General features: G+C 42.1%; 1 protein-coding gene across 5 annotated transcripts in view; it reads right to left on the bottom strand.

Annotated features, from left to right (window-relative positions):
* Positions 1–17,305, bottom strand: part of drosha (drosha ribonuclease III) — a 158,681-nt gene that overhangs the window by 67,399 nt on the left and 73,977 nt on the right. For all 5 annotated transcript variants that reach the window (XM_047349539.1, XM_047349538.1, XM_047349537.1 and 2 more), the window contains one exon: positions 10,255–10,325. In XM_047349539.1, the coding sequence (XP_047205495.1) occupies positions 10,255–10,325 (71 nt within the window). The remainder of the gene's footprint in view (positions 1–10,254; positions 10,326–17,305) is intronic.

The raw sequence follows: 17,305 nt of genomic DNA on the forward strand, positions 1-17,305 counted from the left end.
CCTGGATTTGGAGTCACACACAAAATTAAAGTGGAAAAACACACTACAGGTCCTTCTCAAAATATTAGCATATTGTGATAAAGTTTATTATTTTCCATAATGTCATGATGAAAATTTAACATTCATATATTTTAGATTCATTGCACACTAAGTGAAATATTTCAGGTCTTTTATTGTCTTAATACGGATGATTTTGGCATACAGCTCATGAAAGCCCAAACTTCCTATCTCACAAAATTAGCATATTTCATCCGACCAATAAAAGAAAAGTGTTTTTAATACAAAAAACGTCAACCTTCAAATAATCATGTACAGTTATGCACTCAATCAATACTTGGTCGGGAATCCTTTGGCAGAAATGACTGCTTCAATGCGGCGTGGCATGGAGGCAATCAGCCTGTGGCACTGCTGAGGTCTTATGGAGGCCCAGGATGCTTCGATAGCGGCCTTTAGCTCATCCAGAGTGTTGAGTCTTGAGTCTCTCAACGTTCTCTTCACAATATCCCACAGATTCTCTATGGGGTTCAGGTCAGGAGAGTTGGCAGGCCAATTGAGCACAGTGATACCATGGTCAGTAAACCATTTACCAGTGGTTTTGGCACTGTGAGCAGGTGCCAGGTCATGCTGAAAAATGAAATCTTCATCTCCATAAAGCTTTTCAGCAGATGGAAGCATGAAGTGCTCCAAAATCTCCTGATAGCTAGCTGCATTGACCCTGCCCTTGATAAAACACAGTGGACCAACACCAGCAGCTGACACGGCACCCCAGACCATCACTGACTGTGGGTACTTGACACTGGACTTCTGGCATTTTGGCATTTCCTTCTCCCCAGTCTTCCTCCAGACTGTGGCACCTTGATTTCCGAATGACATGCAGAATTTGCTTTCATCTGAAAAAAGTACTTTGGACCACTGAGCAACAGTCCAGTGCTGCTTCTCTGTAGCCCAGGTCAGGCGCTTCTGCCGCTGTTTCTGGTTCAAAAGTGGCTTGACCTGGGGAATGCGGCACCTGTATCCCATTTCCTGCACACGCCTGTGCACGGTGGCTCTGGATGTTTCTACTCCCGACTCAGTCCACTGCTTCCGCAGGTCCCCCAAGGTCTGGAATCGGCCCTTCTCCACAATCTTCCTCAGGGTCTGGTCACCTCTTCCCGTTGTGCAGCGTTTTCTGCCACACTTTTTCCTTCCCACAGAGGTGCCTTGATACAGCACTCTGGGAACAGTCTATTCGTTCAGAAATTTCTTTCTGTGTCGTACCCTCTTGCTTGAGGGTGTCAATAGTGGCCTTCTGGACAGCAGTCAGGTCGGCAGTCTTACCCATGATTGGGGTTTTGAGTGATGAACCAGGCTGGGAGTTTTAAAGGCCTCAGGAATCTTTTGCAGGTGTTTAGAGTTAACTCGTTGATTCAGATGATTAGGTTCATAGCTCGTTTAGAGACCCTTTTAATGATATGCTAATTTTGTGAGATAGGAATTTTGGGTTTTCATGAGCTGTATGCCAAAATCATCCGTATTAAGACATGACCTGAAATATTTCAGTTAGTGTGCAATGAATCTAAAATATATGAATGTTAAATTTTCATCATGACATTATGGAAAATAATGAACTTTATCACAATATGCTAATATTTTGAGAAGGACCTGTACATGCTGATCCAACTTTGATGTAATGTCCTTAAAAGTCAAAATGCGGCTCAGTATTGTGTGTGGCCTCCATGTGTCTGTATGACCTCCCTACAACGCCTGGGCATGCTCCTGATGAGATGGCAGATGGTCTCCTGAGGGATATCCTCCCAGACCTGGACTAAAGCATCCACCAACTCCTGGACAGTCTGTGGTGCAACGTGATGTTGGTGGATGGAGCGAGACATGATGTCCCAGATGTGCTCAATCGGATTCAGGTCTGGGGAACGGACGGACCAGTCCATAACTTCAATGTGTGAACCTGCTTTCATCTGTGAAGAGCACAGGGCGCCAGTGGCAAATTTGCCAATCCTGGTGTTCTCTGGCAAATGCCAAGCGTCATGCACAGTGTTGGGCTGTGAGCACAACCCCCATTTGTGGACATCGGGCCCTCATACCATCCTCATGGAGTCGGTTTCTAACCATTTGTGCAGACACATGCACATTTGTGGTCTGCTGGAGGTCATTTTGCAGGGCTCTGGCAGTGCTCCTCCTGTTTCTCCTTGCACAAAGGGAGAGGTAGTGGTCCAGCAGCTGGGTTGTTGCCCTCCTACAGCCTCCTCCACGTCTCCTGGTGTACTGGCCTGTCTCCTGGTAGCGCCTCCAGGCTCTGGACACTACGCTGACAGACACAGCAAACCTTTTTGCCACAGCTCGCATAGATGTGCCATCCTGGATGAGCTGCACTACCTGAGCCACTTGTGTGGGTTGTAGAGTCCGTCTCATGCTACCACGAGTGTGAAAGCACCACCAACATTCAAAAGTGACCAAAACATCAGCCAGAAAGCGTAGGTACTGAGAAGTGGTCTGTGGTCCCCACCTGCAGAACCACTCCTTCATTGAGTGTGTCTTGCTAATCGCCAAAGGTTTCCCCCTGTTGTCTTTTCCATTTACACAACAGCTGTGAAATTGATTGTCAATCAGTGTTGCTTCCTAAGTGGACAGTTTGATTTCACAGAAGTTTGATTTACTTGAAGTTATATTGTGTTGTTTAAGTGTTCCCTTTATTCTTTTGAGCAGTGTATATATTATGGTGAAAATATACCAAATTTTGGTATAACCAAAACATACTATTATATATAAGAAGGAACCGGGCAGTCGAAGCGGTATGTGCAGCTAAGTCCAATTCCTCGCAAAATAGGATGTATGAAGGTAAGGTACAATTACGTGTACGCATGGATTTATACATCTCAAATTTTTGGTGCACCGCCAGTTTCTAGATTTCTCCCTACCACCAACTTTTAGTATGAAAGCTACGCCTCTTTTGTACATGAGGCCCCTGGTGTTAAAATCTGATCACAGCCACATCCCAAGCTACAAGCTGTGCACACCTCTCCAACACCATTATTATAGCTTTCTTTATTCATCCCTCTTATAGATTTCTGTTGAATTAGTTCTCAGTAAAGGTGGAATAAAGTCTGAACACGACATTTTTAATTTTAACAGGGTTTCTACACAGACCTTATATTTCAGCTGCAAGTTTTCATGCTGCTTTTATCAAACCTGCCAAACACACAAGGGAAGCAGGAATTAAACCAAATTTTTGCACGAACCCAGGTCTCACAAGCAAACTGAACAGTCAACAGTGCTCCACACCCTCTACTGAACAACCCCTGGGATTGTAGGCCATCTACCACTGGCCCATATTGGTGTTCTTCTCTGACAAGGTCCATTGCTCCCTGACAAATTGGTCTCTTGCTGCAGGCTGTCAATCAATCCATCAAACGTGGTATTGCGGTGGGAAGGTCGATAGAAGATGGCACTGCTGATCAATACCAACATAAAAGGAGTCCAAAGAGCCTTCTGGCAGTCAACAGTCAAGGTGGCGTTTTAAATTTCACTACAGTGAAGACAGCAACTTTTTACAATGCTTGTAACCTCAACAGTAATGTGAGTGGGAAAGTGGCTTGTGAACAAGCAAAGGCATTTATTCTTTATACAAGACATTAGCAAGCAAGGACACGGTAGAAAAGGCATACACACTTCTGTTAACATATTGAATATAGTGGCTGTTACCATTACAGGAAGAAACGTCCAGATTGAATCTTGGGCTTAAACAGTTCAAGGTGGCAGAATGAAGAATATTGCGGATTCATTTGTTGCATTTCAGAAACAATAACAAAAGTCTTCATAATGCCATAATGCAGAGAAAGGGGTGAAAACCTCCAAATGAACAGCATTTCTGCTTGAAAAAAAAAGCCACTCGAAAACCATTTTGTTCAATGTGCCAAGCTGTGAAAAAGGTAAGAAGGCCACGCAATGCCGTATTACCAAAACGTCATTATCTCAGCACCATGGTGACCGCCATAGTTGTCACAGCAACCTTTGTAGAGTTTGGGGTTTGGAGGTGTACATGTCTGTGTGGCGGTATTAATGAAATCCAACAGATTAGCCCATGGGCGACCAGAGAGACCATTATTGTGATTGCTCCTAAAAGAGGCACTTCCCTCAGGACGAAACTGTGGCATTACAATCTCTCCGCAGCAATTTTGCTGTTGAGTCCAGGTTGGGAGCAATCGAGAAGCTTCCCCGTGAGGATGATGCCTCCTGCCTCTCTGTCAATGCTTTAATAACCTCCACAGTAATGTCATTAGCAAATTAGCATCTATTGTCTCCTCCAGGCTTCTGTGTGCAATGAGGCTAGATTCCATCTGAGGCGAAATAAAGCCCTGTTGTTTTGGGAACCCGCGCCTGGGAAAGGTGATGTGTTGAGAGGAAAAACAAGGGGTCGAAAATAGACTGTTTTCGCTCCTGCTATGAATGCTGTACCAATTAGGAGAAGCAGAAAAACAAGAAGTGGGGACGCTAGAGTTGAATTTCACATTTGGTTTTATCATGTCATCTAATAGGTTTTCACCTGCAGAGTGATGACAATTTATTTTGACTTTTTATGCTGCATTTAGACCAGTGTTTCTTCATCCTCGTCTTAGAGGCACACGAACATAAAGGTTCTAGACAAACCCTAGTTCCAAAACTGTTGGGTCAAAGGAATGAATTACCTCAGCAACTGATCAACAAACGGCTGTTAGTCATTTCGCCTTTCACAATTTCATATCTTTGTACTTCTGATAATTTCATACACCCCCTTTCTCAGGTGCAAAATGGAGCACTGTGCCATGGGCCAATTGTGTCTACTACACATCAATTCCTAGCTGCCATAGGTATGTTTACCCAAAGGCTTTTACAGTGGCCAATTTAAAGTATTTTGTTTGCAACCTACTGAATCTAATGTGAGAAAATGAGGGTATATTTCTCTGAAAAATAATATTTACCAGTAGTAGGTGTCAGTGTTTTGATCAGATTTGAGAACCTGCCATATTTTATAAAAGTAAACTGGTCCAAAGGGGGTTCAGAGCCAAAACAAAACAAAAATCAAACCATATATATCCCAAAAAACATTCCTGGAGGACCACAAGGTCGTGATCTCACACCCTTTCTCTTCTGTCACAATGAGCTGCTTTGTAAAAAGTATGCTTACAGAAGAATATTTGCTGGAGTTTAAGCGTCCAGTCACCAACTGACAAAAGAACACAAAAGTTAAAGAAATGGGGGAAGATTTCTAATGTAAGTGTTATTCTCCTAAATCTCAAGTATCACATCAGAGAGCATCCAAGGAAGAGGACATTGTCCATGTAACCAATAAAGCCCAGCATATGTTTTGTTGCATTTACGTGTTCCATCTAGTTTATTGTCTCCAGCTGGTTTACATTCGGAGCCAAACTTCTAATAAGCTAAACAGTAAAGTATTAGTGATAAACAAAAAAAAACCAGGGAAAAATCTTTTCGGTTTACATTCAACAAATGAGAGCCAAGTTTTTTTTCATGCAAGTTGAAACTTATCTAGTACATTATACTTATCTTGGATGATGGATGGATGCATGGACGGCGGAAGGGTAGAGGGACCCATGGACACATGTTATAGAGAACGGGGATTAAATATTGATATTTTTCTTACTCTATTTTCTTTTTCCAGACTGTGCAGAAGCCCTGTATAAAATAAGCATTCTTATTTTCACCTTCTGCTTTATTATAGTTTTCTTTATGTTAACGATGTGCATCTGCACCAGAACAGATTCTTAAAGCTGGCAAAGTATAGCGACCCTGTAACTGATATAAAGGCTGGTGTGAAACATCTCGTCGGGTAATGCCACAATAGAGTGTTTCAGAAGAGTAAAAGATGAAAAGGAGAGGAAGAAGGGGGAAAAAAAAAGGAGGAAAGGAAAGTTGCCAGAGCAGCAAAAAATGTACACGGTTTGATAGAGAAAAATGTAAAGTGCTTCAGTTTTGCACCTCATCTCATTAGTTTCAGTAATGTGCTGTGTAAAGACCCATTCTGCCCGGTTAAAGTGGAAGTACAACAGGATCCAAGTGGTTTGTGCGGATCTCAAACTCTGCCCATGCATCTCTGGCCAGCCGAACAATTGCACACCCCCGCACCCATCACACCCCACCACACGGCTGGTGTTTGGCTTTCTGGTCTTTTGTCCATCTGCCTCCTCTCAGCTTTGTGTGGCAGAACAGCCATCAGGAGGATTCAGCAGGGTGCTGACAAGCCACACTATTTCAATCCTCCATCTGAATGTCTGAGAATTTCCAACTAGAGTTGGGAAAAACAGAAAAAAGTCAAGTTCTCTTTAAAATTTGTTGCACGCAAACAAGTGTGTCATTCGTTGAATCCCCGGTAATGAGAAATTGAGCTCTTTTGCTGTAAAATGCTTGTAGGATTTTTCTAGTAATCCGTATACGCGTGGAAAACCAGCCCTTACCAGAATAAAATAAAGAACGTTATGAAAAGAATTTGGATTTAGGTGAGAAATAACAGCATTCTTAACAATGAGCGTTTCATCCAGAACCAAGGTTGGAAAAACGAGTCAGAGACGGAAGGAAAGAATGAGATTGCTTTACTCAAGGCCTGAAGGGCAAAACAATTGTTTTACACAAGTAGAAAAAAATACGCTTTTATTAATTTTCAATTGTCACATCCCACACGGTAGGTATTCGGCTGTTAACTTACTTCATAGCAATCTCATTCGACACCGTGCCTTCTGTAAGGGTCGCCACCTCCGGAAACGCTATACAAGGTTCAAGTTTGAGTCATTTGAAAAAAAAAGTTAAACTCCCTTGAAATTTTCTAATTTTCTTCCTTTTGCAAGCGTATTTTATTGTTACTTTCTGTGATAGACCAACACACAGAAGTGCAGCACTGTGAATTGGACAGAAAATAGACAAAATCTGAAGTTGGTGGAGGAGTCTTTCGACAAGAAAGTTATGAGTTGTGCAGGCCACAAATCTGGCCTTTAGAAAAAAGTGGCAAGAAGAGAAAGTCATGGTTAATAAAGCCAAACAAATACCCATCTGCAGTTTGCCACAAGCTGTGCAGAGGACACAGCAAACATGTGGAAGACGATCTCTGATCACATGAGACCTTTTTGGCCCACATGCAAAACAGCATGTGGAGGAAAACATCGCTCCCATGACAAAAGATAGTGGTGGCAGCATCATGCTGTGGGGTTACTTTATTTCAGCAGGAACAGGGAAGCAGGTCAGAGTTGATGAGAAGATGGATGGAGCTAAACTCAGGACAATCCTGGATGAAAACCTGTTGGAATCTGTAGAAGACCTGAGGCTGGGGTGGAGGTTCTCCTTCCAGCAGGACAACCACCCTAAACATACAGCTGAAGCTACCATGGAACATGCTTTAAACTAAAGCATATTCACGTGTTAGAATGGCCCCGTCAAAGTCCAGACCTAGACACGGAAGAGAATCTGTGACGAGACTTGAAATTTGATTTTCATTGATGCTTTCCTTCCAGCTGACTCAGCTTGAGGTGAGGAATGGGCAAGAATTTCAGGCTGGTAGAAACAAAAAAGGTTTCTACAAGGCATCGACTCGGGGCAGCTAAATACAAATGCACGGCACCCTTTTTCAGATTAATTTGTAAAAAATGTTAAAAACAAAGGATCATTTTCCTTCCACTTCACAATGATGAACTAAATGTGTCTGTCCCATAATATCCCAGTGAAACGACCAGGAGTTTGTGGTTTTAACGTGACAAAATGTAAAAAACGTTCAGGGTTTGTGAATAACTTTCAAGGAGCTGTAGCTCCATCAGCACCCACAACATGATCATCTTGCCGTTAGCTTTAAACCAACTAATCTGGATTTATCCTCATTGAAGAAGCAAACAGTTTTCTACTACAGCTAAATTCAAAACCTTTAATAGAACTATAATAGTTCAGATTTAATGAACTATACCTTTATCAACCCAAAAAACTTTGATCTTCATACCTTAGATAAAATACAGAATAACTCCATTAATTCTGAGTACAACCTGATTTATACCCATTCCCTGTTTGCTGCTTACTCCTTCTGATGTTCTGTGGGTTCTTCTGGTCCATCTGGAAGCATCCTCTCTCAGCTATGAAAACAAACGCCTCCTACCATGAACAAGGTGTCCTCTATGAATACAGTTTTTCATGAGATATTTTTATGTTTGTTTCTCTGTGTTCTTCAGGGTTTTTACTCTAATAAGAAGAAAAGTTGGGGCTATTACCCCCCTCTCCCACATCCACATATTTTCTGCGGTTCTTAAAGAAAAAGAAATAAAGGTTCAAGGAAATCTCTCTTCATACAAACAGAACTCAACTCCATCGTTTTTTTTGCCGACTCCCAAGGACGTGCGATGACAGTAAAAAACAGAAGCAAGAGCTTGGCTGAGAACTCAGAAGAGACAAACAAGGCCAAATGTGTTCACAACTTGAGGGAAAACAGAAAAATCAGCTCCAGTCTGAAACCTAATACCAGATATTGATCTGAATTCTGATTAAAGTAATCCGCACTACAGGGATAAGAATCACTGATACCACATGAATAAAAAGGTTTTGCTCGCAGATTCACCTGTTTTTTTTTTTTGTGCTGGTTCTGGTTGGGTTGTGCTAGTTTCTGTTGGTGGGCGGCACACAAACCTGAACGGCCAGTTAATGCCGTACGGGACGAGCTGCACCGCTCTAATTGATTCATAACGTTTCTGGCCAAGATAAATGTAAATGGCGATTCCTTCATCACTTATTCATGCGTGCTGGTTTTACACACATGTAAACAACAGCAGGTGTCCAACTCAAGACTATTATAGCCGTTCCAGAACTGTTGATTTTTCCCAAACAATGCTCAGCTTCTGTCCAGATCTTTCAGGTTTGCCAGATTTATGGAGATGTGTGATTTATTTGTTGCCAGAACCTGCAGTGCGAGGGTTTGGGCAATTATTAGGAGGAGGTAATGTCTTTCACCAGCCGGAATAAGCGTGCAGCTTTCATTTACGGCTGCTTGGAAAATAAAGAGCAGCTCAATAGAAATCTGTTCTCTCCGTTTATCAATCGGTGCCCCTGAGTTTTCACACAGATTTTCCAAACAAACTTTATTCTGTCAAAGAGTGACAGCTGGAGAGATTTGGGTTTAGGAGCTGAAAGTTAGAAATGTTCTAACCTTTCAGGATCTATAGGTCTGAAAATTAAATCACAAGCTACAGTTTAAACCAGATAATGACAGAAACACTGCATGAAAATAGACAAAAGCCTTTAAATCAGACTCGACTCTTCCTGTTGTATGTCAGTTAGGATTAGCTAGATATTTTTTTCTTACTAAATGTCTAAATAATGAGAGGGCCTCTCCAAACATGAACCCGTATTCCTGAAGCTACTTTGTGGTGGTATGATTAGGGTCATTGTCCATTTGAAAGACCCATTTTGTTCAAGCTTTCACTTCCTGGCTGCCATCTTGAGATGTGTCAATATTTCCACTTAATAGTGTCTCCTCGTGATGCTATCTATTCCACCACACAACATGATGCTGCCACCCTCGTACTTCAAAGCTCGGAGGGCGTTCTCAGGCTTTTAGGCTTCCTCCACACGTAACGACGGCCAAACACACGGCTTTTAATTATTAACTGGCTTTTTATTCTGCTTTTGGAGTAATGACTTCTTCTTCTGAGTGTCCTTTCAGTTTCAGTGTGGATAATGACACTCTCTCACCAGCTTAGCCAGCATCTCCATGAACAGATGATGGTGGAACGTTCGGGAATCTGGAGACTATACCCAAGGATTTACCACGATTCTCTTCCTGATATCTTGGCTGATTTCTTTTGATTTTTCCATGATGTCAAAAAAGTTTGACACTATGGAAAGACTCGGTTTCTAGAGAATTTTTATTTCTGGTTGTCAAAGAGAGGAAATGTTAAACGTTCAGCTTAAAGCACGTTACTTTGTAACCAAGCTTCAGGTTTCATTGGATGGAGGATGTTTAATGGCTTGTTTTTATGTCTTTCCCATCTTAAAGAGTGGCTAAGACATAATGAGCCTCTGGATCATATTGTAATGCACTATAAACAGAAAGTGAATTACTAACTAAAAAGCTCCAAGACAAATTGCCATTAAATTAAAAAATATATATTAAAGTGTTTCCTCCGTTCATTTTATTGGAATTTATGATTTTATTTCTACATTCGTCAGTTTTTCTGGATCTTTATGCCCCAAAAAATGAGCCGAAATGCTGCTTTTTTTCCCCTCTTCACTCACCTCAGTGTTGAACAGCAGTCTGCCAAAGAGCTGCCGAGCCTCCTCCAAGCCTCCTTCTAGATACACAGCCCCTAAGGAGAATCAAAATCAACACCAACATAGTTTAGACATTTTAATGTACAGTGTCATAATAGCCAGAATGATATTACAGTCAGAAATGTGTGCTGTGCATTTCTTTTAGCCTCTCCACGTCATACTTTGCAGAGCCAGCTTTGACAGTTGCAGGATTTTAAAGGTATGTACCAGCGTTTTGGCATCTGTAGATGGACAGTGTTCCTCATTAATCTTTGTAGAACTGCTTAAATTGCGTGGAAAGCATCTGTTAACATCTCTGGATGTATGTACAGGGTCGCTAAACCTCCAACCCAGTCTCAAGTCTCCTGCAGCCTCGGACAGGTTTTCTTCTAGGATTGTGCTGGATTTTCAGCTCCATCCATCTTCACATCAACTCTGACCAGCTTCCCTATCCTTTTCTAAAGAAATTCCAAGAGCAGGTTGCTGCCACCAACACCTGCGTCTATACAGGGGTTACGTTAGACACAGATGGACTCTATTTACTAATAAAGTGACTTTTTACAGGCATGTGTTTGGGATTTTCTGGAGGCTTTCAGAGTAAAGGGAGCTGTGAATGTATAAATTGTGCATGCCCACCTTACTCAGATTTTCAATTGTAAAAAAAGAAATAATTTTCACTTGACACTCATGCACTACATTGTGCTGGTCTGTCACATAAAATACCTCTGCTGTGAAAACACAGCATCCACACGGTGCATTTCTGCTGTAAAACATTTCTGAGTTCTTTCCGAAATGAAAAGCCAAAAATTAATTGAACTCGGCAATAAGTTATAATTGCTTTATTAAAAGCAGGAGTGCATTTTATTGCTTTTTGACGGTGAAATGACCTCAGGGTTCCTGCGCAGATCCATTTCCCTCCTATCAGGAGGAGGAGGAGGAGGGGTTTGCATGGCCACAATGAAATGAAAGTGGTTAAGGTCAAATAAACCTGACGCTTGAATTAAGAGGTACAAACTGGGCCTACACTGGATGTCCAGGCATAAATCAGTATGAGGAGGAAAAAAAACCCATACAAGCCCACACGGAGGATTGCAGCTCAAATGTGCTCTTTGTGGTGCGCCTACACACTCGGACATGACTGATCTGCACAGATGTTCGCTGAATCCAACTTGAATTGCAAGGTGAAAAGGAACACAGTGTGCATACAAAGAGAAGCAGGATGAAGGAAAACATTCTAAATTTCTCTCGGTATGGGAATAACACGCAGCCTCTCTGGCACATCCTGATGCCTTTTTGTTATTTGGCTCCTCGTGTTTCTGCAGAAATCTGTGGAACCATCACGGTGCCTTAAAGCTGCACACAACTTCTAAACCATCACACTTAGGGCGGCTCATTCAATTTAGAAAGCAATAACCACCTGGCAAATTGGGTATACAATCGCGCGCTGGTTTTTATTATGAGCATAAATGAGCCGAGTGGAAATGGGGCGCGGCGCAGTGGCGGGGGCCTAAACGCACAAACTGCCTTCATGGCTGACATCAAAAACATACGAGGGATTCATCATCTGAGGAGGGGTGGAAACTGCTTTCAGATGGCTAACAGACCATTTACCAACACACACACAGAGCTGAAGATGCAGCCTGCATCAGCAAGACCATAAAGAAACACAAACAAACTACCTCGAACAAAGACAAACCCAACATACTCCCACTCTCAGCTACAGCGAGAATGTTGGTGATATTCCATTAAAGGGTGACAACTTCATCTCATCCAGGAGCCAGTTTGGTGACCTTTAACGCCTTTTATTCAAATAAAAACATTGTTCTGTTCCAGGGTTTTATGAACCGAGAAACAATAACAATGATTTGGTCTTTTTAGGTTGAATAAATAAATCCCTGATCTACAAAAACTCAAAATATTTCATTGTCAGTGTCTATTAGACAAACAGGAAGCCTAAATAGAAAAACGGTTTTAAAAAGTAAGTGCACCACATGGTCCAGCATCGTTTAGATCTAGCTTTGCTGTATCAAGTCTAAAGTCCTTTTCTACCTGACTATATCAGTCTTTCGCATCGTTGTCCACTCTGCTTTCCAGTGATGCTTCATTTCATGGAGGTTTGCGGGACTTGCTTCTGCACAGCTAAAGGTCTAAAAGTCCTACTAGAGCATTTTAATCAGTTTTAGGTCTGGGCTTTGACTAGGCTATCAAAACAACACCTCAATTATTTTTATTTTTCAGCCAAATGTGCTGTAGTGTTTGAGGACATCATCTTGTTTAAGCTTCAGCTGTCAGACAGACTGTGCAGCATCAGACCTTGTAGCATTCCTTGGTATCATGTGGAGTTCATGGTTGGCTACAAGGCGCCCGGGTACCATGGTTGCAAAACAAGCCCAGTTCACCACCCTACCACCACTGTGCATGACATTTGTTATGAGTTGTTAATGCTGATGCTTTGTTGGGTTTTCACTAACCTTCTGTTAGTTAGGGCTGTTTATGGCCAAACAGCCCTACTGCTAGTAATGATTCTTAATCAGTTCATGTTAGCTTTGGCATGATAATAGGGACTAGATGTATTTCTCAAACTGAACTCTGTATTGAAAGATACAGAGATCATTACAGAGATACATTTTACAACAAAATAAACTTGGTTTACCCCAGACAATATTTCTTCGCTGTAAAGCAAGCAGCACTACAGTCAAAGACACCTAGGGCTTTTCAAAATAAAAGCAGAAATTCAACATTTTTACACACTCTTTATTCAATTCAATTCAATTCAATTCAAAAATACTTTATTAATCCCAAAGGGAAATTAAATGTTGTTATAGCTCATATTATGAAGGTTTCCTCAAAGAGCCGTTGTAGATGCTGATGGCTGTGGGCAGGAAGGATCTCCTGTAGCGCTCCGTCTTACAGCAGATCTGAAGAAGCCTCTGACTGAAGACACTCTGTTGTTGTAGGACAGTCTGATGAAGAGGATGCTCAGGGTTCTCCATAATGTTCTTCATTTTATGAAGAATCCGTCTTTCCACAATGATCTCCAGAGGTTCCAGAGGAGTCTCCAGAACAGAACCAGTCTTCTTTATCAGCTTGTTGAGCTTTTTTAAGTCCCTGGCTCTGATGCTGCTTCCCCAGCAGATGAGGTAGAAGAGATCAGACTCTCCACAACAGACTTATAGAAGATATGCAGCATCTTGCTGCAAACACCAAAGAACCTAAGCTTCCTCAAGAAGTACAATCTGCTCTGTCCCTTCTTGTAGATGGCTTCACAGGTGCATCTCCACTTTAGTCTGTTGTCCAGGTGAACACCGAGGTATTTATACTCCTCCACCACCTCCACTTCTTCTCCCATGATGGAAATAGTTTTTGACTTATTCCTGTTTCTCTTAAAATCTACAATCATCTGCTTTGTTTTAGTCACGTTCAAAATGAGATGATTGTTTCCACACCATGCCACAAAGCGGTCCACCACCTTCCTGTACTCAGCTTCTTGTCCATCTCTGATCCACCCCACGACTGCAGAATCATCCGAGTATTTCTGCAGATGACAGGAGTCTGTCTTGTACTGGAAGTCTGAGGTGTACAGAGTGAAAAGGAATGGTGAGAGTACAGTCCCCTGTGGTGCTCCTGTGCTGCTGACTACCTGGTTAGACTCACAACCCTTCAGTCTCACAAACTGTGGTCTGTTTGTCAGGTAGTCTTTGATCCAGGAGATTGTTGAGGCTTCCACCTGAGTCTTCTGGAGTTTCTGACAAAGCAAATCAGGTTGGATTGTATTGAATGCACTGGAGAAATCAAAGAACCTGAAAGAACCTGATTCTCACAGTGCTGCTGGCTTTGTCCAGATGACAGTGGGTTTGTTGAAGCAGGTGTATGATGGGATCTTCAACTCCAACTCTACAGCGATAAGCAAACTGAAGAGGATCCTGATGGTTTACCGTTTGCTTACTCAGGTGGGCCAACAGGAGTCTCTCTAGGACCTTCATGATGTGAGATGTCAGGGCAACAGGTCTATAGTCATTGAGGACTGATGGGTGAGTTTTCTTTGGTACCGGAACAAGACAGGAGGTCTTCCACAACACCGGAACCTTCTTCTGGGCCAGGCTAAGGTTGAAGACGTGCTGCAGAATCCCACAGAGCTGCTCTGCACAGGCCTTCAGGACTCTAGGGCTGACATGATCTGGACCTGCAGCCTTATTCCTATTCAGTCTCTCCAGTTGTCTCTTCACCTGACTTCTTGAGACACACAGGTGGAAGGGGGAAGCAAAGGAAGCATCAGCATCTTCTGATATGGTTGAAGGCAAATATGTAGAAGCAGAAGGGTCTAGGGCTGAAGTGGAAGATAAAACATTTGATGTGTTACTGGACAGCTGTGGGTCCTGTGGGTCAAAGGAAGATGGAATGTCTGTTTGGCTGTGAGCAGGAGAGGAGGATGCGAAGCTGTTTTCTGAACTGAACCTATTGAAGAATGTGTTCAGTTCATTGGCTCTGTCCAGACCTCCATCGGTCTGATCATCCTTCTCTTTGAAGCCTGTGATCTTCTTCATCCCTGTCCACACGTCTCTGATATTGTTTTGCTGGAGCTTGCTCTCCACCTTCTTGCTGTCTCTTATCTTGACTTTAAGTTGCTTCTGTATAATCCTCAATAATTCTCTGTCTCCCTCTCTGAAGGCTCTTTTTTTCTTGTTAAGCAGGTCCTTCAGGTCACTGGTGATCCAAGGTTTGTTATTGGGGAAGCATCTCACGGTTCTGGTGGGGATGATGTTATCCACACAGAAGTTTATATAGTCGGTTACACACTCAGTCATGGCATTGATGTCCTCTCCATGTGGCTGACACAGTGCATCCCAGTCTGTAGCCTCAAAGCAACCTTGCAGAGCTTCTTCAGCTTCTTGCGACTATTTTCTCACAGTCCTCTTTATTACAGGTTGTCTCTGAACAAGGGGCTTATATTTCGAGCAGAGAAAAACAAGATTGTGATCTGATTTGCCTAGAGGAGGTCTTGCTGTAGAGATGAATGAGTCCTTGACATTTGCATAAAACAAATCTAATGTTTTGCTTTCTCTGGTAGAGCAGCTGACAAATTGTTGAAATGTTGTAAGTGTAGCAGAGAGTGAAGCATGGTTAAAATCACCAGAAATTGCCACAAAAGCATTGGGGTTTTGTGTCTGTAGCTTAGCAACAACTGAGCTGATGGCATCACATGCAGTGTCAGCAACAGCGGAAGGTGGAACGTAAACTGTTACCAAAATAACACTGGTGAACTCTCTGGGTAAATAATATGGATGAAAACTTACTGCCAACAGTTCAATATCTGGACTGCAGAGATGACACTTCACAGTTACATGTCCTGGATTACACCATCTGTTGTTCACAAGTACTGCCAGTCCACCTCCTTTACATTTGCCGCTCCTCTTTAAATCTCTGTCTGCTCGTATGGTTAAAAAGCCCGGCAGAGAGACGCTGGAGTCGGGGATATGATCCTGCAGCCATGTCTCAGTGAAACACATAATACCACATTCCCGATACTCTGGCTGGGTCCTTTGTAGGGCTTGGAGTTCATCCAACTTGCTTCCCAACGATCTCACATTGCCCATCAAAATCGACGGAAGAGATGGTTTGAACTTCCTCCTTCTTTCTCTTCTCTTAGCTCCTGCTCTGCATCCACGGCGTCTCCTTTTCAACTCATCAGGGATTTGGGGTTGTAGCTGAAGTATTATTTGAGCTTTTGAGATATTAATCAGCTGCTCCCGGTTGTAAGAAACAACCCCGTTGCCATGGCAATGCATCATAACAAATGTCCAAAAATAGAAAGTATTAAGAAAAATCCTCCAAGCTGCACAGCATCTGACACTGGAGTGGACAGTCATCCAAAAAAAAAATCAACTGTATCCACCACAAGAGGAATAGTTCCCAAAAAAGAATAAATCAGAATCAAAAGTAACAGAGCTACTCCAACCTGCTGCCACCTTGAGCGGCGCAATTCTAGAATACTGTGCATTACCCTGTTTTCTAATTTCAACAAGTTTTAAATGCAGATTTAGTACCACTAACCACTAAACCATTAACTAAACTCTGAACTGTATATAGAGCAGATTATGGTGGACTGTTTGAACACAGGGATTAACGGGATTTATGTGCGCCTCCACAAAGACCCTCACAGCTCCTAAAAAATAAAATAAAAATAAAAAAAACTTTGCTTGATTCCTTAAGTGAGACAAGCCCACATCATGACTACTCCACCACCATGCTCGTCTGTTGGTATGAGGCGTCTCCTGACATGGTGCTATGCATTTTAACCAAACATCTGTTCAAAGGACGTTGTTGTAGAAATCCTGTTCATTCACATGCAACTTTGCAATACTGATTGGTGCTGCGATATTTTATTTAGAGAGAAGATGCTTTCTCCTTCAACCATTCAAAACATTTTTTTCCTAATTATCCGGTCATCAATTTAAATATTTCACAAGCTGACCCAGTCCTTTAGCGTCTGCAAGGTTTTGGTTTTTGCAATTTCTCTGAGTAATCCAGAATGTGGCGTTAGGGTGAATTTCCTGAGATGTTCACTCCTCTGATAATCTGGCAGCAATATTAAATATTTTCTGATTGTGAATCTTTCTCTATAATGATGGACTTCAAATAGTTTGGAAATGGCCTAATAACCTTTCCCAGATTGTTAAACAGCAACAATTACCTCTCTAAGATCATTGCTGTCTTGGTGCCTCCTAGGGATTGTGCCAACACCTGTATGCTCCAGAGCTGGAAACACTCACAGTTTCTTCTTTTATTCTAATTATTTTTTGTTCTAATGTTTAGACTTCATCCTAGATAAATGAGTTCACACTAATGTGTCATAATTATATCCATGTCCTCAGCAGTAAATGTCCTTATACCCCTTTTCATATTTATGGGCAGCAACAGTTGCTTTTCTAATGTCAATTTTCTTACCGCTCTGGCATGGTTTTAATGCACACCTGTATGCTCTAGAGCTGCAAAACTGCTGCTTTTATTGAGGTGCCCGCACAGATTATAATCAGTT

The sequence above is a fragment of the Girardinichthys multiradiatus genome, chromosome 21, assembly GCF_021462225.1.
Source record: "Girardinichthys multiradiatus isolate DD_20200921_A chromosome 21, DD_fGirMul_XY1, whole genome shotgun sequence".
Lineage (NCBI taxonomy): Eukaryota > Metazoa > Chordata > Actinopteri > Cyprinodontiformes > Goodeidae > Girardinichthys > Girardinichthys multiradiatus.